This window comes from Chiloscyllium plagiosum, chromosome 21 (assembly GCF_004010195.1).
Source record: "Chiloscyllium plagiosum isolate BGI_BamShark_2017 chromosome 21, ASM401019v2, whole genome shotgun sequence".
Lineage (NCBI taxonomy): Eukaryota > Metazoa > Chordata > Chondrichthyes > Orectolobiformes > Hemiscylliidae > Chiloscyllium > Chiloscyllium plagiosum.
In genome coordinates this window covers 7,130,056-7,152,463 of record NC_057730.1, presented here as the reverse complement: position 1 = coordinate 7,152,463, position 22,408 = coordinate 7,130,056, and the positions used below count along the sequence as shown (strand labels likewise).

The window sequence follows — 22,408 nt, the reverse complement described above, 5'->3', positions numbered from 1 at the left end:
AAAAAAAATGTCAAGGTCAAGATGCTATGTGGTCTGATGGGGAACCTGCAGTCATGTCATTCCAGGCATCAGCTGCCCTAGTCTTTCTAGGTGGTAGAGGTCATGCAGTTGGAAGGTACTGTCAAAGTACCAAAGCTATTCTACTTCATATTTCCACAGCTTCCTGCTTTTGTCATTACTCTGTAATTAAACTTTGGATAATAAAACATAAATATGCATGCTTTCATTAACCTGTGTTTGCTTATATGGTATACATGTGTAGTCACAATTGATGATCGGTTTCTCTGTACTCGAACCATACAAGTCTACTTATTTACATACAGGTTGAACTCAAACACAAAATCCACACAATCACAACACAAAGCAAGTTTAATCTCTTCATGGTTACATCAGCAAACAACAGATTATTGCACGATGGAACAGAAGTATTTGTTATAAGTCATATGACAACCACATGCAAAGCACTTCCTACTGCATTCAACTTTTGAACAAAGCTTCTTTGGAAATGTTGGAAAAACAATGTACAGTATAAGAAAAAGGACAAACTACTTATACAAATAAACACATGATCTTATAAATGCAAGGCACCCTAAAGAGTCAGCACATCATTAAACTATTAAATTGATTGTGAAATGTACTGACAACAAATGGAATATTTCACTTTAGAATCAGGCCGATATTTTCACATATATACATTGAAGCAAACATGAAACCAAGAATTTAATATAGTTACACAGCGAAAACAATTGATACTGTGTTTACATATAAAATCCCCTACAAAGAATACAATAGGAAATTATTTTTGGCAGTTCATTAATGTTAATTATATTACAATTTCAAATTGGTTTGCTATTTTTATATATTAATATTCCTCTGCTCCACAATAAGGTTTAATTCAGTTATTCACTTGATTTTTGGCAAGCTTTATTTAGTGAGGCAAATAGAAAGCTGAAGTCTTGAGAATTCCTAAATTTAGCAATTTCTATCAATCTTGTAAAGATAAATACTGTTTATCAAAATGTAATTTTTAATAAGTTGTGTAAAGCTCAGTATCCAACTACATTAAGAGAAGTTTAAGAAATATATGAACACTCTTGTCCTTGGTTTCTGTTTGAAGACAAATAAAATTCTAAGTTTAGATAAAATAAAATTTATTGACATGAAATCATTGCCATAAAGTTCAAGCAGTCAGAAACAATTCACTCTTCAGTGACCTCAAAAGCAATCTTTCCATTCTTCCCACATAAATTTCAATTCCGTTCCCTCCTAAAAAAAACAAGAAATACTTACATTTCTTTAGCACCTTTTGTGATTTCAGAACAGCCTAAAGTGCTTTATAGCCAATAAGTACTTTAGAAATGTGATTACTGCTGTAGTCAAGGACGTACAAAAGTTACATTTTCATGCAGCAACTTCCCTCAAACGGCTCACAAACAGATCACCATGGGATCTTAAGCCATCCCAACAAAAACACTGCAAAAGCCAGAGATCCGAAATAAAAACAGAACACCAAAATGCTCACTACCTCTGGCATCTGTGGAAAATGAAAGAGAGTTAATATTTTAGGTCAATGAACTTTCACCAGAATCAGAATCTGAAGAAAGGTTATCGACCTAAAACATTAACTTAGTTTCCCTTTGTATAGTTGCTGCCTGGCTTGCTGAGTATGCATAGCATTTTCAACTTCTGTTGGTTGAAAGATTAATATTAATTAGTCTACTGGGAAGAGCTACTCAGCTCTTCTTTGAGGAGTGCTATAGAATTTTGAAATATTGCATGAGAGAACAGATAGGGTTTTGGTTTAACTTGTCATCCAAAAGCTAGTTTAGTCATGCAAGATTCCTGTGACACTGCACCGAATGAATGAAATTGCTCCCATCTCTGCAATAGGATTTGAACCTACTATGTGCAGACTCAGAGGCAAAAGCATAACCGAGTCTAAGCTGACAACTTACTGCACACTGCTTCTGAAAGTTTAGTTAGTTCTGTTCACTATAAATAAGTTACTTTAATTAAAATTAATTAATTTAATTAAGCTAATCAGTAATTTATTAAGTTAGTTAAGTAGTTTCTTATTTAATCCAGTTTGCCCAATATACAGTGCAGTTATGTACTATAGGTTACCATTCTATTATCTTAGAACGGTTTGAAACCAGTGACCAAATTTCTGAAGGTTGTTCAGCACATTTTTTGGTAAGAGAACCTCAACTGTTGAGCTGAGGCTGCCATAATCAAAAAAGGTAGAAAAACCTCAGGAATCTGAACTCCTTCTGAGCTACTTCAGTCTTCCCTTCTGTATAACAGTGCAAGCCTTAGTTTCATCTACCCATTATTATCTACTTTAGTTCACCATCTCTTGAACACTTTGCAGACTTGGTAATGCACTTAATTCTTCAGCCATTTCTCCTAAGAAATTTAACAGCAATACAGTACTGAATTATTGCATTTTATGTTGTAGGAAGTTTAATTTTAATCAGTGCACTAAATACATTATTAGATTCAGAATAAGGTGCACATTCCCCATCAACAGTAATCACAATGTTTTGAATAAAGTTAATTGAGTGAATACTTGAGAAGATTAACTCTTACTATAAACAAACATTAATTATTTTGAGAGAAAACTCAATATTGAAAAAAATGCAAAAACAATAAAGAATGTTGAAAGTATTTACATTAACTTGCATTTCAATTATTTTTCAAGTTTGGGATGATCAAATTTAATTGTTTTAAGAAATCAGGGTCAATTACATTGTAAAGTTTTGGTTAATTCAAACTGACCATAAATATTTATCATACAAGTACAAGATAAATTGCAACATTTTATCTAACAGCACGTTTTCCTGAACTACGGAGTAGAATTCTGGTTAACGGATCAAAATTGGCACATGGCAAATATTCTGGCACAGCTTCATAAAACAAGGCCTTTAGTTAAAGTATTTGTGCAATGTGAGCTCTCTCCAGTGCAGCGTACACACACAAAAAAAGATATTGTAGTTTCATTTATTTTACATTCATTCTTATATACTGCAAAACCACATTGTAATGTGGTAACAAACATTTAAAGACACTCTAATTGCACAAAATCTTTATGTTTCAATTCCAACAGCCAAAGGGAAAAAGTATAGTTTTTTTTTAAAAATGCCTTTATATACCAGCTAACATCTTGACTGAGGGCAATATTAAAAATGAGAAGTTGCAAGATGTGATTTCAACCTGCTGCTTCTACAACTGTCAGTTCTGAGCAGTTTTAGAGAGTTGAGAACTCTAATACTTACATCAGGGTTGCACTGCAAATTTGGATTAATTTAGTAAAGGCTTTGCTGATCAAGGTTCCTGGAGTTAAAAAAAAACCCACAGCTAACTGAAGATCAAAATAGCTGGTGCTACAGTTCAGTGTTTTGTTGAACACTGCTTATGAGTCAAGAGAGATCCACCTTTCAATTAGTTTTTCCTTGCTGCTGTGATGTGTTGGACTCCACTGACCTGTAACCCATTGGCCTCAATTTAAGGGCCCCTCTCCTGCATTGTTAGATCCATAATCCCTTCTTCTCTCCATCCAGACTGTTGGTCTAATTCTCACCTCCCTTTCCAACTCTCAATCTTTTCTTACTGTCACGCGGCTCCAGTGGTCCACAGCTGAATTCTGCCACTTGTCACGCAAGAAATAGAATTAAGCTAAACTCAATGGCACTTCCACTTCCCTGGAATTTTGGCTTCCCCCTCCAGCCTGCTAATTTACACTCAATCAATTCATTTTTTGAACAGTCTAGCAGTGGGAATACATGGAAGCAATGAAGAAAATAAGCCTACCCTAATCCGTCTTTGTAATAGCCATCACTAAATTATGCCAGCATATTTGTTTAATCAGTTATGCCTGGTATAATTCACATATGGAGATTAAATGATATATGCTTTCCCACCAGCATAGCAGCAGAAACTGCAGTATTGAAGGGAGGACCAATTTAAACCATTTGTACGACAGCTATGGAAGACTTAAATACAGTAGAGCCTCGACATACGAACGACCCCGTTCACGAACAAATCTGTTTACATACAGGATTGTACATAAACTTTTGCTTCAACATACATATGAAATTCAAGGTACGAACACAAAAAGCCTGTGTGCGACCATGTGGTTTCATTGTTCTGCTTTGCTACGCGCGCTTTGAACGCAAAAGCTCTCGGGCTCCGCGTGATCTCATTCAGTTCGTCTTTGGTGCGCGCACTGTGAACATCGTTCGTTGCTACGTCCAAGCATTCTTATGTTTTTTTGTTTTTTTGCATTAAATTAGCCCTCATTTATGGCTCCCAGAAAGTGAAAAGTGGTAGTGATAGTGATGTTAAGAAGCCTAAACGTATTACAGTGGAAACGAAGAAGGAAATAATAGCTAAACACGAGAATGGTGCTCGCGTTTCTGATCCCGCTCAGCAGTACGACATGGCGAAACGGATCAATTGGAATTACATTAATTCAAATGGGAAAAATTGATTTGGTTCGCGAACCGGGTCCTGGAACGGATTAAGTTCGTAAGTCGAGGCGCTACTGTAGTTGCTGCAACAGACTTCACAATTTCTACCAATGCCCATTCTGGATTTCCCAAAGAAACATACAAGGTATTCCCATGTTAACAAAAAGCTACATTTGTAAATTTTGCAACTCTTTCGGAATAAATTTTTGGCTCCCAGCATTTGGCAGTCAGGATTATGAAAGACAAACAATTGATCGAATTCCCATCAAGCAAAAAACCAAAGAAACGCTGAAAATCTGAAATAGAGATCAGTAAATGCTAGAAATACTTGGTAGGTCCAGAAGCATTTGTGGACACAGAAACAGAGTTAATGCTTTGAGGTGAATAGGAGCGTCCTTTAGAACTGACAGCAAGTAGAAGTGTGATGGGATTTATGCCTTTGAAAGGAGCGAAGGAGGTGGAAGATCAAAAGGGAAGGACTGGCATAGAGTCAAGGCTGGGAAAGATTAAATACCAAAGATGTGGTGGAGCAAAAGGCATAGGAAATGACATGAAGGCAACAAAAACAGTTGTCCAAAGTGAATTTAAATGCCAGAATAATGGATAGTTCTGTTTGTAAACAATAACAAGAAAAGATTCACACTGACAAGGATGTTGCCAGGGTTGGAGGGTTTGAGCTATAGGGAGAGGCTGTATAGGCTAGTGCTGTTTTCCCTGGAGCATTGGAAGCTGAGGGGTGACCTTATAGAGGTTTATAAAATCATGAGCGGTATGGATAGGGTAAATAGTTAAGGTCTTTTCCCTGGGGTGGGGAAGTCCAGAACTAGAGGACATAGGTTTAGGGTGAGAAGGGAAAGATATTAAAAGGACCTAAGGGGCAACTTTTCACACAGAAGATGGTGCGTGTATGGAACGAGCTGCCAGAGGAAGTGGTGGAGGCTGGTACAATACAACAGTTAAAAGGCATCTGGATGGGTATATGGATAGGAAGGGTTTACAGGGATTTGGGCCAAGAGCTGGCTAATGGAACTAGATTAGAGGATATCTGGTCAGCATGGAGGAGTTGGACTGAACGGTCTTTTTAAGTGCTGTGCATCTCTTTGGCTCTATGACACGTAGCAGAAGAATAGAATCAAAGATAACAGTCTGAAATCACAGAACTCAATGTTGTGTGCAGAAGTTCCTAAGTGGAGAATGAGGTGCTGTCCCTCGAGGTTCTACCAAGTTTCACTGCATCACTGAAGCAGGCCAAGGACAAATTTGTGTGGAGCGAGTGGTGAAATAAATAGTCAGCATCCATCATGGAAGTTCAGAATCACGTTTAAGGAACAAGTGCTCTGCAATATGATCAGTCCAGTTGGAGATTACTCCTGCCATTGTGAACTGCACTGTGAGAAGCAAATGCAGTTGTCCGAACTGAGTGAAGCTGTTGCTTCCCCTGGAAGGAGGGCTTGGGGCGTTAGACAGAGTAAGAGAAGATGTGAACAAAAGGCTTCGTACTGCCTGTGACTACATGACCAAATGTGGATCATTGTGCTGGAGATAGCAGAAACAACAGAGGCTGGGATTTTTTTTGATGCAAAAGCTGATATAATTGAAAATGAGGACAAGAGGAATGCTGTCTTTGTTGGAAGGAGAGGAAGAGCTGCGAACAGAAAGGCAAGAAATGGGAAACGGACACAATTGAGGAACTTGCCAAAAGCCTGCTGAGCACAGTGATGATGCATGTACTGGAATGGATGCATGTAACTTGGCAGCCCATTAATATGTAACTTATTCATTCTTAGGAGAGGAGTACTCAGGCTTTCTTCAATGTGTCGTTCCTGTGACAAAAACATTTTAGACTGATTTTAAGGTACCATTCATGGATCCCACTATAGACAAAGAATGCCCAGACTCTTGCTGATGCACTAATTAAAGTATTGCACTCAGGTTCCAATATCATAATTAGTACCTGCATTTTTAAATAGACCTGAGAATATACAAAAAAAAACAGTAGTCAGCCTTTTAAAGTTGCACTATTGTAGGATATGGTCATTTTTTTCCCTATATTTATGTGAATCAGTACACTAACATTTTTAGCAATAATTGATTCTCAGAAAAAAACCTCTCTATTCATCCAAGGGACATGGGTGTCATGGGCGAAGCCTAGGTTTACTGCCCATCCCTAACTGTTCATAGGGAATTTAAGAGTCAACCATATTGCTATGGGTCTGGAGTCAGACGTATGCAAGTGCAGCAGATGTCCACCCCTAAAGGGCAATATCATATGACATGGATTTTAATAACAATTGACAGTGGTTACATGGCCATTATTAGGCTAGCTTTTTATTCCAGATTTTTATTGAATTGAAATTTCATTTTCTGGAGGGATTTGGACCCATGTCATCAGAACATTAATCTGAAGTGACTGCTCCAGTAACATTACTGCCATACCACTGCATCTGCCTAATGGCCTTTCTTTTGGTGACATCAGACCGACCGCAATGTAGCTGGCACTTTCCTGCCCTTTTATATGGCCTAGCAAGCCATTCAGTTAGAGGATACTTAAGGAAGGCCTTGTCGTAACATGCACATCCCCCCAAAGAATTTTCTTTAAAAAGTAAGCTGATGAAACACATCACTGAGTACCGGCATTACAGTTACCCTAATTGCTTATGAATATCAACCTTGTTTTAGGATTTAATTTTGACTTTCACCTTTTGAAAGCGAAATATCAGATGAAACTCTGAAACCAGAAGGCTTCATTATGAATGGATCTTAAAAGTACATAATATTTTGCAGGCAAATTTTTATTTGCCAGCAAGAAGAACAAAACAAAGTACATAAATATATCTAGCAACGAGACAGCAGGGCATTTCTTCATTGATTTGTTTTTCATTTACCATTAGTTCCTGTATCTTATTCTATAGTAGTATTCCTTGATTTCAGCATCACTGAAGACATCGTGCCCCTTGTTTAGGCGTCTGACCGTGCTGAAAGAGATGCTTTCTTTGAGTTTTTGTTTGATGATCGTCAATGGTCCTTGTTTGCTTCCTACAGGCTGCCCTAACAGCAGGACATTGCAAGCATGTCTACTTGATTCAAATAAGGCCGCTGAAATAAAACAGATCATATGGCTTTATTTTTATATCAGGAACATTAATAATAATTCGGTGCCATCAAAATAACACTGAAGTAACAGTTGTCAACGGCAGACATGTGATAATTACATTTACTTCAAATTCACACATTTCTCCACCCTTTTGTCCCATTTTAGAATGCTGAGATTCACTCAATTTATCATTCTATTTTTAAAGACTTTTCTCTGATCTATTATCAGCAGAACGCAGCTGACAGAAGGCATGAGGGTTATTTTAATCTCACCTGGCTTCAGAAGAAGTGCAGATTTCCGTTTTACAATACTTCCCTCTAGGTGTTTCAAGGTTGGAACTACCCTCTACATTTCTGCAGACCAGGAGTAACCCTCGCTCTTCGTAATGGTTATTTTAACAGTCTTAAGGGTTTGGGCTGTGTAACAATGACACCTCACAACTGAGAGAGGAGTGGTGAGAGAAATGAAGTTGGGGAAGGATGGTAAAATAAAGGAGGATTGTTTCGGGGGAAGGGGTGTTGGCTGAGGGAGGCAGACTGAAAAGGTGTGTACAAGACTGTTCCACTTTCTGACTTGTATCATTGTAACTAGACATTTGATATACATCATATTTGGAACTTTATCAAGAAGAAATGGAAGACTTTGTTTCTATTGTGACTATTAGAGCAAAATGCACTCTTAAATGTCCTTCTTCAATTTAAACTTTTAAATATCCTAAAGGGCAGTTCAAGAATTCCCATAAACTCACATTCAAGGACATTGGATGGCAGACAATTCACAGCCCTACTGGACATACATGTCACATCCACTAACAAGGGAAGAACTGAACAATATTCATGGGTTAATAATCAAATTTATTGTTGGCCCAGCCCTCACAATGGCAAATCTCATGAATGATAGGTGAATGCAATATAATCAATGTTAGTCAGAAAATTCAATCGGGGCCTTCTATTATACGAGAAGGTTTCTACACTGTTCCTATACATGTTGTCAATTTCGTCAGTAAGGAGAGTTTCACAATTGGCAGATGCAAGTCAATAATCAAATATCAAGTCTCACAGTAAAAAGAAAACACATCAAACAGGTTTCAATTGAGCTAACATTAGATCAACTGCAATGGAAACAGTAAGATGGCTGAGCTCTGCAACAGCTGGTGAAGATACAATTCATGGAGGATGTCGAAAAAACTGAATTGTCAAAAAGCAAGAAGTGATTTGTTGAAACATGTATGATTAACAAGGAAAACAGGTTCTTGGGTTGCACTGATCATTAAATAAACACAAAAGGTGATATTGAACCTGAACAGAGCAACAATTATTTGTAGACTTGTTTGCATTCATGGACAGTATAGTAAGAAGGGTATTAAAACAGATACAGAAATTGGCAAACTGACATTCACTGCCACACATCTGGCCGACAAAAAGATAGGTAGAAGCAGGTTGTTCATAACTGTGAAGAGAATTCTGACAAGCAAACTCACTGATGTATAAAAGTTATTTTAAGTCAATTTATAAATTGAACAAGACAAACTGTTGTCATGATAGGGTATCAGGATGTTGAAATATTTGCAGACATATTGCACTTGCATATTAAAAGAAAAATGACTCTTACAACCAAATGACGACTTTGGATATAAATTCAGTGACCATCTGACAGAGTCCTGAGTGGACCCATGGATTGTCATGCCCACCGTTCCCGCTAATTTTTATTTTGCTTCTGAATCGACCTCCATTCAGCAACAACTTCCGGAATCGGAAGTCACAGTTGCATTATGCAGAACTTCAGAGCGGTTACACCCACACACACACACGACTTAGAGTGAATGTTGTCACACTTGTATAGAGTTAGGAAACTCCAAACAGAAAAACCCAAAAAAGGAAGTATAAATGAGGGGCTAACCACCTATTCCCCATCTTAGCAGGAAGCCATTTCATGTAGGCAGGTTTGTTTCTATCCTTCCAGGGATTTATAAAACATGGGTTTAAAAATTTGACTGAAATCCAGGTCCATGTGTGTTAATGGCCTGACTAATGTGCTGTCAAGGTCACAGTTTGAGAGCAGCCATTTAACACCGGTACATTGCAGGAAAGAAAATGGAAAAGTGACTATCTCATGCCATCAGCCAGCCACTGTCAAAATAACTTTCAATCAACCTACAAAACCAAGAACCTTGGAATGGACTGCTCAACAACTAATGTCCTCACAACCATAACCAAGCCAATGGCCACAATATTGTACTGTTAAGACTGCCCAGGACTGAAGCAGCATAAAATGGCTGAAAGTAGTTCTCAGTTGACTTAAGATGACTGAGGAAGATTTTTAGCTTGCACAGTCTGCTATTTCAACTATAAGCTAGAGCTAGATGCCTTCATTAAGGAAGTAAATCCAAGGTACCGAGACAAAGACAACACACAATGGACTGTTACCCAATAACAGATTTAGATTCTTGTTTCGAGAACCATAGTGGAGCCACCATATTGTGAGACATTTCCATAAAATACAATACATGGCTAAGTAATATAAAAAAAGTGCAGCTACCTACCAAACATCAAAATACCGTTTTAAATATACAGCCATATAGGATACAACTGTATTCCTGTGAAAGTTCAGACTAAGGTGGATTGAAGAGACTCCCTCTTAACAGCTAGCGAGCTATAGCCTGCAATGTGGTTGAATGTTTTTTTATTTCTTCCTGTATTTAGTAACTAAAAACTCACTCAATTGTTACCTCAAGAAAACCTGGTAAAAACAATTCAGAGTGATATCGCATAGAAACAGATCCTTTGGTCCAACCAGTTCATGTCGAACATAATCCCAAACTAAACTGGTCCTACCTGCCTGCACCGGGCCCATATTCCTCCAAACCTTTCCTGGTCATGTCTTTATTTAAATGCCTTTTAAACATTGGAATAGTACCCACATCCATTACTTCCTCAGGAAGTTCATCCCACACACTAACCACCCTGTGTGTGAAAAATTTGTCCCTCATGAATTTTTAAATCTCCCTCCTCTCATCTTAAAATGTGTCCCCTAGTCTTGAAATCCCCTAACCTCAAAAAAAGACAACTACCATTAACCGTGTCTATACACCTCATTATTTTATAAACTTCTATAAGGTTACCTCTCAGAAAGGTATGGAGAAGGGATGGGTCCCTTTATAAATCAACCCTGTTGTAACCAACTGAGGGGGCAAATGAACGAAGAAGAGTATCAGTTCCTGCCTCCTCGCTCAGGAGCTTAACAATCTGCTGTGTGCAGTCTGAAATCAAAACAAATAAGAAAACCTTGCCTGGAACTGAGTGTAACTATGTTCACCATTCGCCCAGAAATGAGAATGCAGAAATCAAATCCCATAAGGGGAAAGGTAAATGGGTGACAAAACAAAGAACTGCAGATGCTAGAAATCTGAAACAAAAAACAGAAATTGTTAGAGAAACTCAGCATCAACATTTCTTCAGAACTCCAGTTAACTGCATTAGTTAACTTTGGTTTCTAACCCCAGATGCTGCCAGACCTGCTGAGTTGCTCCAGCAATTTCCATTTCTGTTTAAAGTAAATTAATAGATCTGGAATCAATCTGTCAGACAGGACAGTGCCTGTTAGTGCCAGAACATGGAACAGAGTTGGTCAAATATAGACAAATGTCAAAGAGGTCGTACGGGGAAACAAAAAGGTCTTGAGGAATGGATGGAGTTATAACTTCTTCCACTTGACCAACGTGATTCTATAGGGTAAGGGGAACATTTAAATTAACTGGATTTCATATGCTGACTTGTATCAGTACTACATATTGCTCCCAACTATCCTATATTTTATTTATATAAGCACCTTGAAACATTCTCCAGAGAATATTAAAGATGCTGTGATACGACAGTAATATGGATCTTCACTGTAAATATTAATGGAATGCAATCAGGAACAGGAACTAGATTTATTCCTGTCTAGTTTGAAGTACTGCAGGCAATAGTAAGGTTCTTGCTGCTTTTATGGCTGAATCTGTTCAATTATTTTGATAACTGGTCAGACACTTTCAGTTTGTTATACCTCAGCTATGCCTTTACCGATGTAGTTCCTGTGGGAACTGTAAAGTTGGAGGACATACATTAACATATGGATAAAGCAATTTTCACTAGGACCACATCCTATTTATTCTTGGTCTTTATAAGTTATCAAACAAAACGCATAGTATATCAAATAACTAACTCATTCTTGTAAGCAATTTTATTCAATATATGGTGTAAGAACTTACTAGTAAAGGAAAGCACATTTTCAGTGGTGTTTTTTAGCTCCAGCATTACATATGGATGTGATGGATGAGCCATGTAGAGATAATGTCTATTCTCAGTTAAATCTTCTGGCACCTGAGTAATACAAAAATGATTAAAACATACAGCATCCATAAAGTATTTTGAGAGAGATATTAATATGGAAAAGGAGAGGTCAGACCAGGTGGCCCATTTGAAGAAAAGCATCAGCACAAATCTGGTGAAATTTTCCCACTCTAGTAGGGGTGAATCCTAAGCCAGGCCATTGACTACAGCCAGGTTCCCAGCAGAAGCTGGTATGCTGAGGTCTTCCAGAGCACTTGCTGCACACTGTTTTATTTAGGAGCTCTCCTCCACAATGACAGTCTTACAGATGTGATCTCATTTATATTACGGTGCAGGCCTGTCGATTCCCCACTCCACCTAGAATCCCTAATTAGCTTCACGTTTTGGCTGTTGTTCCAGAACAAAGAGTGGTGGCGAGCTGTCTTCATGAACTGCTGCTGTCTACTTGGTAAGGGTAGACCTACAATGCTGTTAAGGAGGGAGTTTCAGGATTTGGACCCAGTGACAATGAAGGAATGGTGATACATTTTCATGTTTGGCAGGTCAGTAGCTTAGAAGGTAAGTTGCAGATTGTGGTTTTTCCATGTGTCTACTGCATCTGTCCTTCTAGATGGTAGTGATTGTGGCTTTGAAAAACCGTGTCTAAGGACACTTGGTGAATGTTTGCAGCTACTGAGTATTGATGACAAAGGAAGCGAATATTTGTGGGTATGATGCCAGTCAAGTGAGCTGTTATGTCCTGGGTGGTGTCAAGCTTCTTGTATATTGTTGGAGCTGCACTCATCTACACAATGGGGTTTCTGTGTCAGTACTAGATATAAAGCATCAGTAGATGAAAAAATATGCCTCTAAAAAGTCTAAACTAAAGTTAAACAAGGGCAAGATAACCTAAAGAATTGCTCTCAAAGTGAAAACAGCTCATGAAGACATTAGATGCTTATCTGATCATGGGTGCTCAGCTGCTTCATTAGTAACCTTCCCGCCACTATAAGGTCAGAATTGGTTTAGCACTGAAGCAGCTGATGCCCATATGCAACAAGACCTGGTCAATATTCAAGCTTGGACTGCTAAGTTACAAATAACATTGACACTAGATAATCACCAGATGATAGCTATTCATACCAATAGAGAACCTAAGTATCTCTTTTCTATATACAATAGCATTAGAGCTACTGACTCATCCCCACACGATTGTCAACAGCCTGCAGCATCACCACTGACCAGAAATGGAACTGGACTGGCCATATAAATACTGTGGCACCGCGAGCAAGTCAGACACTGAGAATTCCTCACAGCACTGTAGATGTACTAACACCTCAATGGTTCAAGGAGTTAGCTCTCCTTCTACAAGGTAGTTAAAGATGGGTAATAAAATGGCCTGGTTGGAGACACCCACATCCCACATTAAAATAAATAAAGATTCCTCTTTCATTCTCTTTTGTTCCTTTACTTATATATTGCTCATTTCACATAGAATACTATACTATTCACCATATTAGCTTCTGGTACTATTGCTGATTCTATATGTAATGTGCCCAATAAAATAAAGTATTACCAATGATAAACACAAAGTACAAGAAATAAATTCTGATCTTAATAGTTATTCTACAATGAGAAATTTCTAGCTGACTTGTTATTTCAGTCTCCATTTTCTAAGACTGCGCTAAATGAGAAACACATTTTGCTAAAGGGTCAGACAGAAGACTGCACTCTGATGCAACACTTGATGCAGTAATGTTCTATCAACAATTCCAATATAAAAACATACACTTGCCAACTAGTTTAAACATTTCACCAGCAGATTTGTATCTAAAAATTTGACTAAAAGCATCATGAGTAACAACGCCGTGTTAATTTGTACCGTTCACAACATTGGCACTCATTAAAAAGTCTTTGAATTTATTCTTTGCTTTAGCAATAAATCCAAACTTCACATAAATACTCCTTTTACTACTATGGAATAACAGACTTACAGAGCCATTGGTATGTGTTGGAAGTTCACCCCAGAAAAGGAAAGCTGTTCGGGATACAGTGTTGATAGTGGATGGTTTGGGACAGTCTTTTCTGCATATTAAATCCTCTTCCCATAGAATCTTGCCAGTTTTACCATCCACAATAGTAATCTATAGAGCAAATCAGTGTCAAAATCGTAAAACAAATCTGAGTTAAAGTGGTCTTACATTGTGATAAAGGTGTACATCATCTGAAATTTGTTTTTTTTAAGTAGTGGCAAAATAAGTTTGTGGCTTCAGTTCTAGGAAGAACATATTTTATTTTAAAGAGGTCAGAAAGTCATTTGAAATAGTGAACTAAATACATAACTTCCAGCAGGGCCTAAGGTCTGTTTCTGTGCTGTATGACTCTACAAGGCACATGACTTGTGCTTAGCTGGCTATCTATTCACTGAGGAAGTCTTCACAAACTCGAGGATATTCAGCAGAATAGACAAGATTTTTTTAAAAAATTCAGTTCTGAATCAGGTTGCAATTCAAAAGAATAATTTCACCCAGCTGAAAGGCGAGAGATTGTGCAAAGGGTTTTAAACTGTCAGACTGAAATGAGGTTCTGGAGAAAGTGAGGACTGTAGATGCTGGAGGTCAGAGTTGAAAAGTGTGGCGCTGAGAAAGCACAGCCAGTAAGGCAGCATCCGAGGAGCAGGACAATCAAGGTTTTGGTACAAGCCCATCCTAATGAAGGGCTTGTGCCTGAAACATCAACTCTCCTGTTCCTCAGATGCTGCCTGACCGGCTGTGCTTCTCCAGCACCACACTTTTCAACTGAAACTTTTCAAGCTATCAGAGTTAAAAGGAATCAATTTCATCAGAACCACAAAGGAGGTTTCTATGCCATCGGACAGAGTCAATTAAGAAAGAAACAAAAAAGTAAAGATAGGAGTGCCACTTCACTGGGATTGTGTGTGCGCATAAAGGATATTGCTAAGAAAATGTTTGAAATTATGTTTTGCTGTTTATGTTAAATTCTTCCTAAACTCTTTTCTGACTTTTCCCTTTTTTTGTGATTTGTTTTTAAAGAACTCTGGCAGCCTTTTATGAATACATTCTGTAACTAACCAAGACAGTAATCCAGTGCAAAGATTAAACCTATGATGTGTCAAGCCAGATTTCACTATGGAATTTGAGTTGTCTATTATTACCTCCAGATGGGATTGAAACAAGATTAACACTGAATTAATTACTTATACATTTTACTTAGTAGCTGTTTTCCAATAGGGTGCTATAAGTTCCTTTACTTTTCAGAAAACAAATATAATTTTTCTCATCTAAAATTCATAGTACCATCCATTTTTGTTCCTCTAATAAGACAGAAGGTAAACCACCCGCTTTCAAGCCATGGCTACATGACTCAGTCAGGTTGAGTTGTAACTCTGTGGCTCAGTTGACTTTTATTCATATATGTCAAGATAGCGAAAAACCTCCAATCCAGAGAACCCATTGAAGAGTCAATTTATATCAAACTATTTGTGGGCGGCACGGTGGCACAGCGGTTAGCACTGCTGCCTCACAGCGCCAGAGACCCGGGTTCAATTCCCGCCTCAGGCGATTGACTGTGTGTAGTTTGCATGTTGTCTGCGTGGGTTTCCTCCGGGTGCTCCGGTTTCCTCCCACAGTCCAAAGATGTGCAGGTCAGGTGAATTGGCCATGCTAAATTGTCCGTAGTATTAGGTAAGGGGTAAATGTAGGGGTATGGGTGGTTTTTGCTTCGGCGGGTCGGTGTGGACTTGTTGGGCTGAAGGGCCTGTTTCCACACTGTAAAGCAATCTAATCTAATCTAAATCTATTTGGAGTTCCCAAGACAAAATAAGCTTACTTTACATATGCTGTTGCATTCCAAATTAAGTAGTCTATTCATTCAAATAATTAAATGATATTGTATAGAAGTATTGGTTACACCAAACCTTCTTCCTGTTCTTTTCAATGAAGTCTTCAATTAGGAAATCAAAAACATCATCAGCGTTGAAGTAACCAGACACTGGCGCTCTGAAATTAAAGTTACAGCATATAAATTTTTTTAAAAATTGTAATAAATGCTGCACATTAAAATTATTTTCAGTAAAACCAACCCATTTTCATTACTTGAGTAAATCCAAGAAAGCTCAACAAAAATAAAAAGTAATACGTAATTACAACTGTATCATTTTCCACACAAAAAACATTTGGGGAAAGGTTTTATATTAATAAAAATAGGTGCCATTCAAAGGGTAGCTAAAATACAAATAAAACTAATATTAGATACTTTCTCAAAGACAGTAAAAAAGAATGTTGAAAGCAATCAGTGAACATCTCCCAGCCATCGTGATAGGCTGCTATTCACGGTCATTGCAAAGTGGGTGACTGACGTAAATGGCGATATGAATATAGGAAGAAGAAGAAGAAACGAATTTGTAAACAGAAACCGGAGAAGTCAAACTTTAACCAGTTTGCTAGGTGCTAGTTTACATCAAATATAACAAATATGGATATATAAGTTGCATTGAGTATGTCTCATGATAATGATTGCTCTGTATGTTAACCCAGCATGAACTAAAGCAGCTTAGCAATTCGTATGTGTTTACTCATTCCTGTTTCAAAGAAATTACAGGGGCAAGTGGGGGATAGCCCAAAGTGGTGGTATAACGACATGTCACAGGACTAGTAACCCAGAGTTGAAACTAATGCTCTGTGGCCAGGGGTTCAGAATGCACAATGCCAGTTTGTGGAATGTAAATGTGATTAATCAAATCTGGAATTGAAAGTTTGAGCTGAATAATACAATAGGTTAGGTGACTAGCTCACCACCTTCCCTTGAGCGCATCCCATATTAGAGGGAGGGCAATCACCAAAATCAGCTGCTGACGAAAACAGGTAATTAAGGGTCAAGTGAGCTCATTACTCCGCTTATACCATAAAAGAGTTGGCGCAGGTGAGAATAGGCAGGGTGTGTTTTTTTTAAACAAAATTTTTATTTAAATGGTGTGAAGGAAGTTGGGTAATACCTTTGAACGGTGGGCCCTCTGAAATAGCCTACTAAACCATTCAATTTGCAACAGCAAGCTGTGTTAGGTCACAAATGCTAGCCTTACCGGCAACACTCATATCCCATTGAAGAATTAAATCTGTGACCAGAAGCATGGTAGAAGGTAAATTAGATAATATAGGACCTTTGTCTTGTCTAACAAGCCTATCAGGCTCATATGTGCCCGTGTTATGTCATTGTATACAAGTAGTTTTTCTATAATGTGATGGTTGTATTTTTGTGCGAGCCCACATTGTAGAAAAATCATGCTTCAGAAACAGCACTTCAAGTGTTGGTGATGTAATCATGTTAAAGCCAACACACGTTTTAAAAGCTCACACTTTAGAAACAGCATCCCCAGTTCATCAAGCGCATTATAACAAATTTGCATTAGTGAAACGCACACAATAGCAGAACGACCTGTAGGTTCCTATTTGGACCATACAATGAAACGTACAAAACTCTTACAGGGATCAACAGAATAGAGTCAGAAAGAATGGCTGCCCTGGTTACGGGACCTAGAATCTGGGAAAGCAGTCTCAGGCCATGAGGAATTTCTTTACAAAGCGTTCTAAATCTTTGGAATTCTCTATCCTAGAAATTGTGGATTCTCAAACATTGAACCCATTCAACACAGAGATTGATAGATTCCTCAATATTAGTGCAGTAAAATGGGACTGAGGTATAAGGTCAGACAAGAACCAGCCAGGTGAATGGTGGTGCAGGCTCAAGCTGCTGAACCGCATATTCTTCCTATCTCCATTGCGAAACGAAATTACTCTATGCTGAAAGTGTATGCTGCCCACTTAATAGAAGATCACAGAATCACTACAGTGTGCAGGCAGGCCACACCAACCCACCAAGAGCATCCCACCCAGACCCACCCCACTACTCTATCCCTGTAAATCTTCATTTCCCATGGCTAATCCACCTAGCCTGCGCATTCTGAACACTATGGACAATTCAGCATGGCCAATCAACCAAACCTGCACAACTTTGGATTATGGGAGGAGCCCCACACAGGGAGAACATGCAAAGTCCACATAGACAGTCGCCCGAGGATAGAATTGAACCTGGGTCCCTGGCTCGGCAAGGCAGCAGTGCTAACCACGGAGCTCTTAACAATACCAATGATTTCGAGGTGACAAGGCCCTACCTATAATAGTTGAATAGATTACTGACCCTAAGTATCTCGTAATTCTGTAGATAGGAAGTAATATTGCCCCAGCCATAGATTTAATAATGATATACCCTTGAAGGTGAGATATATTATGGAGCCAATATGTCTGCAGGTTTTGACCATCCAAAAGCTCAACCCTGTCCTCCGTGCTGATTAACAGTTTTCCAGCCTTCTCTCCTTGTGCATGGACCACCTGAAGATATTTAGCTGTTCTGGAACTGCATGGGAGAAGTAACAAGAGAAAAAATTACAGAAGGTTAACAAATCAGTCTATTTCATGCTCTCTACCCCCTCCCTGGATTTTACTAACCAATATTATCAATTCCTACAATGTGAAAATGCATTAAGCAATATTTTTGAAATTTGTCAAATAAATTTTAATTTCCCCAAGAAATTCCAAGGTAAACAAACTGATGATATTCAAAGTTTGTGAGAAGATTTGTAGCTCGGGTACTCGTTGTTGTGGTTCTGTTCGCCGAGCTGGGAATTTGTGTTGCAGACGTTTCGTCCCCTGTCTCGGTGACATCCTCAGTGCTTGGGAGCCTCCTGTGAAGCGCTTCTGTGATCTTTCCTCCGGCATTTATAGTGGTTTGTAGTCAAACCACTACAAATGCCGGAGGAAAGATCACAGAAGCGCTTCACAGGAGGCTCCCAAGCACTGAGGATGTCACCGAGACAGGGGACGAAACGTCTGCAACACAAATTCCCAGCTCGGCGAACAGAACCACAACAAAAACTGATGAAATAAATTCAAGGTTTCATTTTTTTAAAAAGGTATGTAGTCATTTAATGGGAGAAATATACAGGCAAACTTACTTATGGATTTGAATTTTTTTCAACACTGGATCAGTCTTTTTCTCCCACTCAGAATCTGATTTGAGAACATCTGCATTTAGTTTGTTTGCTGTCTGCAACATTCCAGTTGCTTGCAAATAAATATCTTTCAGTGCCACTCCTTGCACGGTTCCTGTGATTTCAGAAAATAATTTTATTTACTATATTTTCCATATTGGACCTTTATCTGCATAGAAACTAAAAGCATGCCAAAGAGTAAGTTGTCCACTTCTTTCAATGAGTCAATTGAGTTTTTTGAAGTAACAAAGAGGATTGATGAGGGCAGAGCAGTGGACATGATCTATATGGAGGTAAAAACAATGACTGCAGATGCTGGAAACCTGATTCTGGATTAGTGGTGCTGGAAGAGCACAGCAGTTCAGGCAGCATCCAAGGAGCAGCAAGAAAAGGAGATAGGCAGGTAGGACAAGTACGGACAAGTCATGGGGACAGTGCTGAGCTGGAAGTTTAGAACTAGGGTGAGATGGGGGAAGGGAAAATGAGGAAACTTTTGAAGTCCACATTGATACCCTGGGGTTGAAGTGTTCCGAGGCGGAAGATGAGGCGTTCTTCCTCCAGGCGTCTGGTGGTGAGGGAGCGGCGGTGAAGGAGGCCCAGGACCTCCATGTCCTCGGCAGAGTGGGAGGGGGGAGTTGAAATGTTGGGCCACGAGGCGGTGTGATTGATTGGTGCGGGTGTCCCGGAGATGTTCCCTAAACCTCTCTGCTAGGAGGCGCCCAGTCTCCCCAATGTAGAGGAGACCGCATCGGGAGCAACGGATGGACTTCAGTAAGGCATTCGACAAGGTTCCTCATGGGAGACTGGTTAGCAAGGTTAGAGCACATGGAATACAGGAAGAACTAGCCATTTGAATACAGAACTGGCTGGAAGCTGGAAGGCTGCCTTTCAGACTGGAGGACTGTGACCAGTGGAGTGCCACAAGGATCGATGCTGGGTCCACTACTTTTCGTCATTTACATAAATGATTTGGATTTGAACATAGGAGGCATCGTTAATAAATTTGCAGATGACACCAAAATTGGAGGAATAGTGGACAGTGAAGAGGATAGCTCACAGTACAACGAGATTTTGATTAGATGGGCCAATGGGCTGAGGAGTGGCAGATGGAGTTTAATTTAGATAAATGTGAGGTGGACTTATACACTTAATGGCAAGGTCCTGGGGAGTGTTGCAGAACAAAGAGACCTTGGAGTGCAGTAGCTCCTTGACAGTAGAATCTCAGGTAGATAGGATAATGTAGAAGGTGTTTAGTATGTTTTGCTTTATTGGTCAGAGCATTGAGTATAGGATTTGAGAGATCATGTTGCAGCTATACAGAACATTGGTTAGGCCACTTTTGGAATATAGTGTGCAACTCTGGTCTCCCTCCTCTTGGTAGGACATTATGAAACTTAAAAGAGTTCAGAAAAGATTTACAAGGATGTTGCCAGGGTTGGAGAATTTGAGATATGGGAGAGGCTGAATAGGCTGGAGCATCGGAGGTTGAGGGGTGACCTTACAGAGGTTTATAAAATCATGAGGGGCATGGATAGGATAAATAGACAAGGTCTTTTTGCTGGCTTGGGGGAATCCAGAACTAGAGTGCATAGGTTTTGGGTGAGACACGAAAAATTTAAAAGGAACATAAGGGGCAAACTTTTCATACAAAGGGTGGTGCGTATATGGAATGAGCTGCCAGAGGAAGTGGTGGAGACTGGTACAATTACAATATGTAAAAGGCATCTGGATGAGTATATAAATAGGAAGGGTTCAAGAGGGATATGGGCCAAATGCTAGCAAATAAGACTAGATTAATTTAGGATATCGAGTCGGCATGGACGAGTTGGATCAAAGGGTCTGTTTCTGCGCTGTACATTTCTATGAGCTGAAATAAAAAATACCAATTTCAAATATTGTCATAAATACATTCATCATTAAAAAGCCATTCAGCCAATCACCATGCCCTTTCCAGATATTGCCTTATAATTTACCTTCTCTTTCTTTCAAAGAATGTATGACTCTCTTTTTCATGCTCCATGCCAAACACTTCAAACTCTAAATTATTGCATAAACAATAACGCTGTTAAGGTTGGAGTTCCAGAATGCTGATTCTGTGACTGTGAAGGAATGAAGATACTATTCCAAGTCAGGAGGACATGCAGCACAAGTTGAGGATTTGGAAGGTGCTATCAAAAGAACCTTGAAGTGCTGCTGTGTGTCTTGCAAACAGTACACACTGCTACCGCTGCACAATGATGGTGGAGGAAGTGAATATTTAAGTTGTTGGTGCGGTTCTGATCAAGTGGATGGTGTTGAGCATGTTGAGTGTTGTCAAAGCCCCATTCATCCAAACACATGGAGATTATTCCATCACACTCCTGACTTCGACGATGGAGGGGATTTGGGAAATTAGGAGACGAACTGATCAACTCAGACTTCCCAGCATTCTGCTGATAGAGCTGGCTCACTTCAGTTACTAAGCAGTTATTCAGTGATAACAAGCCTAACCCTATATTGCAGGAAGTTGATAGTGATGGATTTACCACAGATCATGTATTTACTGTCAACAGGAGATGGTCATTGCCTGACACTTATGTCGAAGTAATGTTCTGCAAACAACAGTAACATAAACAGCCATTTAATTCATATTAGTGATGGGAGTTGAAGGAAGGCCATTAGCTATAAATTAAGTTGTGAGAACTGACAAGATTATGTACTTTGGAGTGGGTTTGAACCCACAACTTACTATTACAAATCAAGAGTGAGAGTTAATCTATTTTGTTGAGCTGCAAGCATAAAAAAAAAACTGTCTGTGCAGACAGTAAATGCATTGGTTCTATTCTTACAAAATTCCCTCAACTCTGGAAAGATCTATCAGCTCGAAAAGCAAATCCTTTATTCCAGAAGGGTGATTGAATGTAGAAAACTACAAACAGTTTAGTCTGTGATAGGAAAATGCTGGAAACTATTGTTAATGAGGTTATAGCAGGGCACTTCGGAGATCTTAAAGCAGAGACAACATGGTTCTCTGACATGGAAATATCAGACTATTTCAATCAGAGTTTTTTGAAGTAGCAACACAGTAAAAGGGGGACTGATGGGTGTACAGTACTTGAATTTCCAGAAGGTGTCACATCAAAAGGTTACTTCAAATAGTTTGAATACATGGTGTTGGGGTTAACATATTAGCATAGATAGAAGCAAATGGAACAATGGCGTTTATTACCCAGGGAATGGGTTATAATGATAGGATTCTGGATCAATGGTGCTGGAAGAGCATAGCAATTCAGGCAGCAACGAGGAGCTTCAGCAAAATCGACGTTTCGGGCAAAAGCCCTTCATCAGGAATAAAGGCAGAGAGCCTGAAGCGTGGAGAGATAAGCTAGAGGAGGGTAGGGGTGGGGAGAGAGTAGCATAGAGTACAATGGGTGAGTGGGGGAGGAAATGAAGGTGATAGGTCAGGGAGGAGAGGGTGGAGTGGATAGGT

General features: G+C 39.1%; 1 protein-coding gene across 2 annotated transcripts in view; it reads right to left on the bottom strand.

Annotated features, from left to right (window-relative positions):
• Positions 1–351: 351 nt before the first annotated feature.
• Positions 352–22,408, bottom strand: part of fam234a (family with sequence similarity 234 member A) — a 43,464-nt gene continuing 21,407 nt past the window's right edge. For both annotated transcript variants that reach the window (XM_043711159.1, XM_043711160.1), the window contains exons 7-13: positions 18,904–19,054; positions 18,159–18,305; positions 15,811–15,892; positions 13,868–14,017; positions 11,813–11,924; positions 7,355–7,565; positions 352–1,266 (exon numbers count right to left, since the gene is read on the bottom strand). In XM_043711159.1, the coding sequence (XP_043567094.1) occupies positions 7,357–7,565; positions 11,813–11,924; positions 13,868–14,017; positions 15,811–15,892; positions 18,159–18,305; positions 18,904–19,054 (851 nt within the window). In that variant the 3' untranslated portion in view covers positions 352–1,266; positions 7,355–7,356. The remainder of the gene's footprint in view (positions 1,267–7,354; positions 7,566–11,812; positions 11,925–13,867; positions 14,018–15,810; positions 15,893–18,158; positions 18,306–18,903; positions 19,055–22,408) is intronic.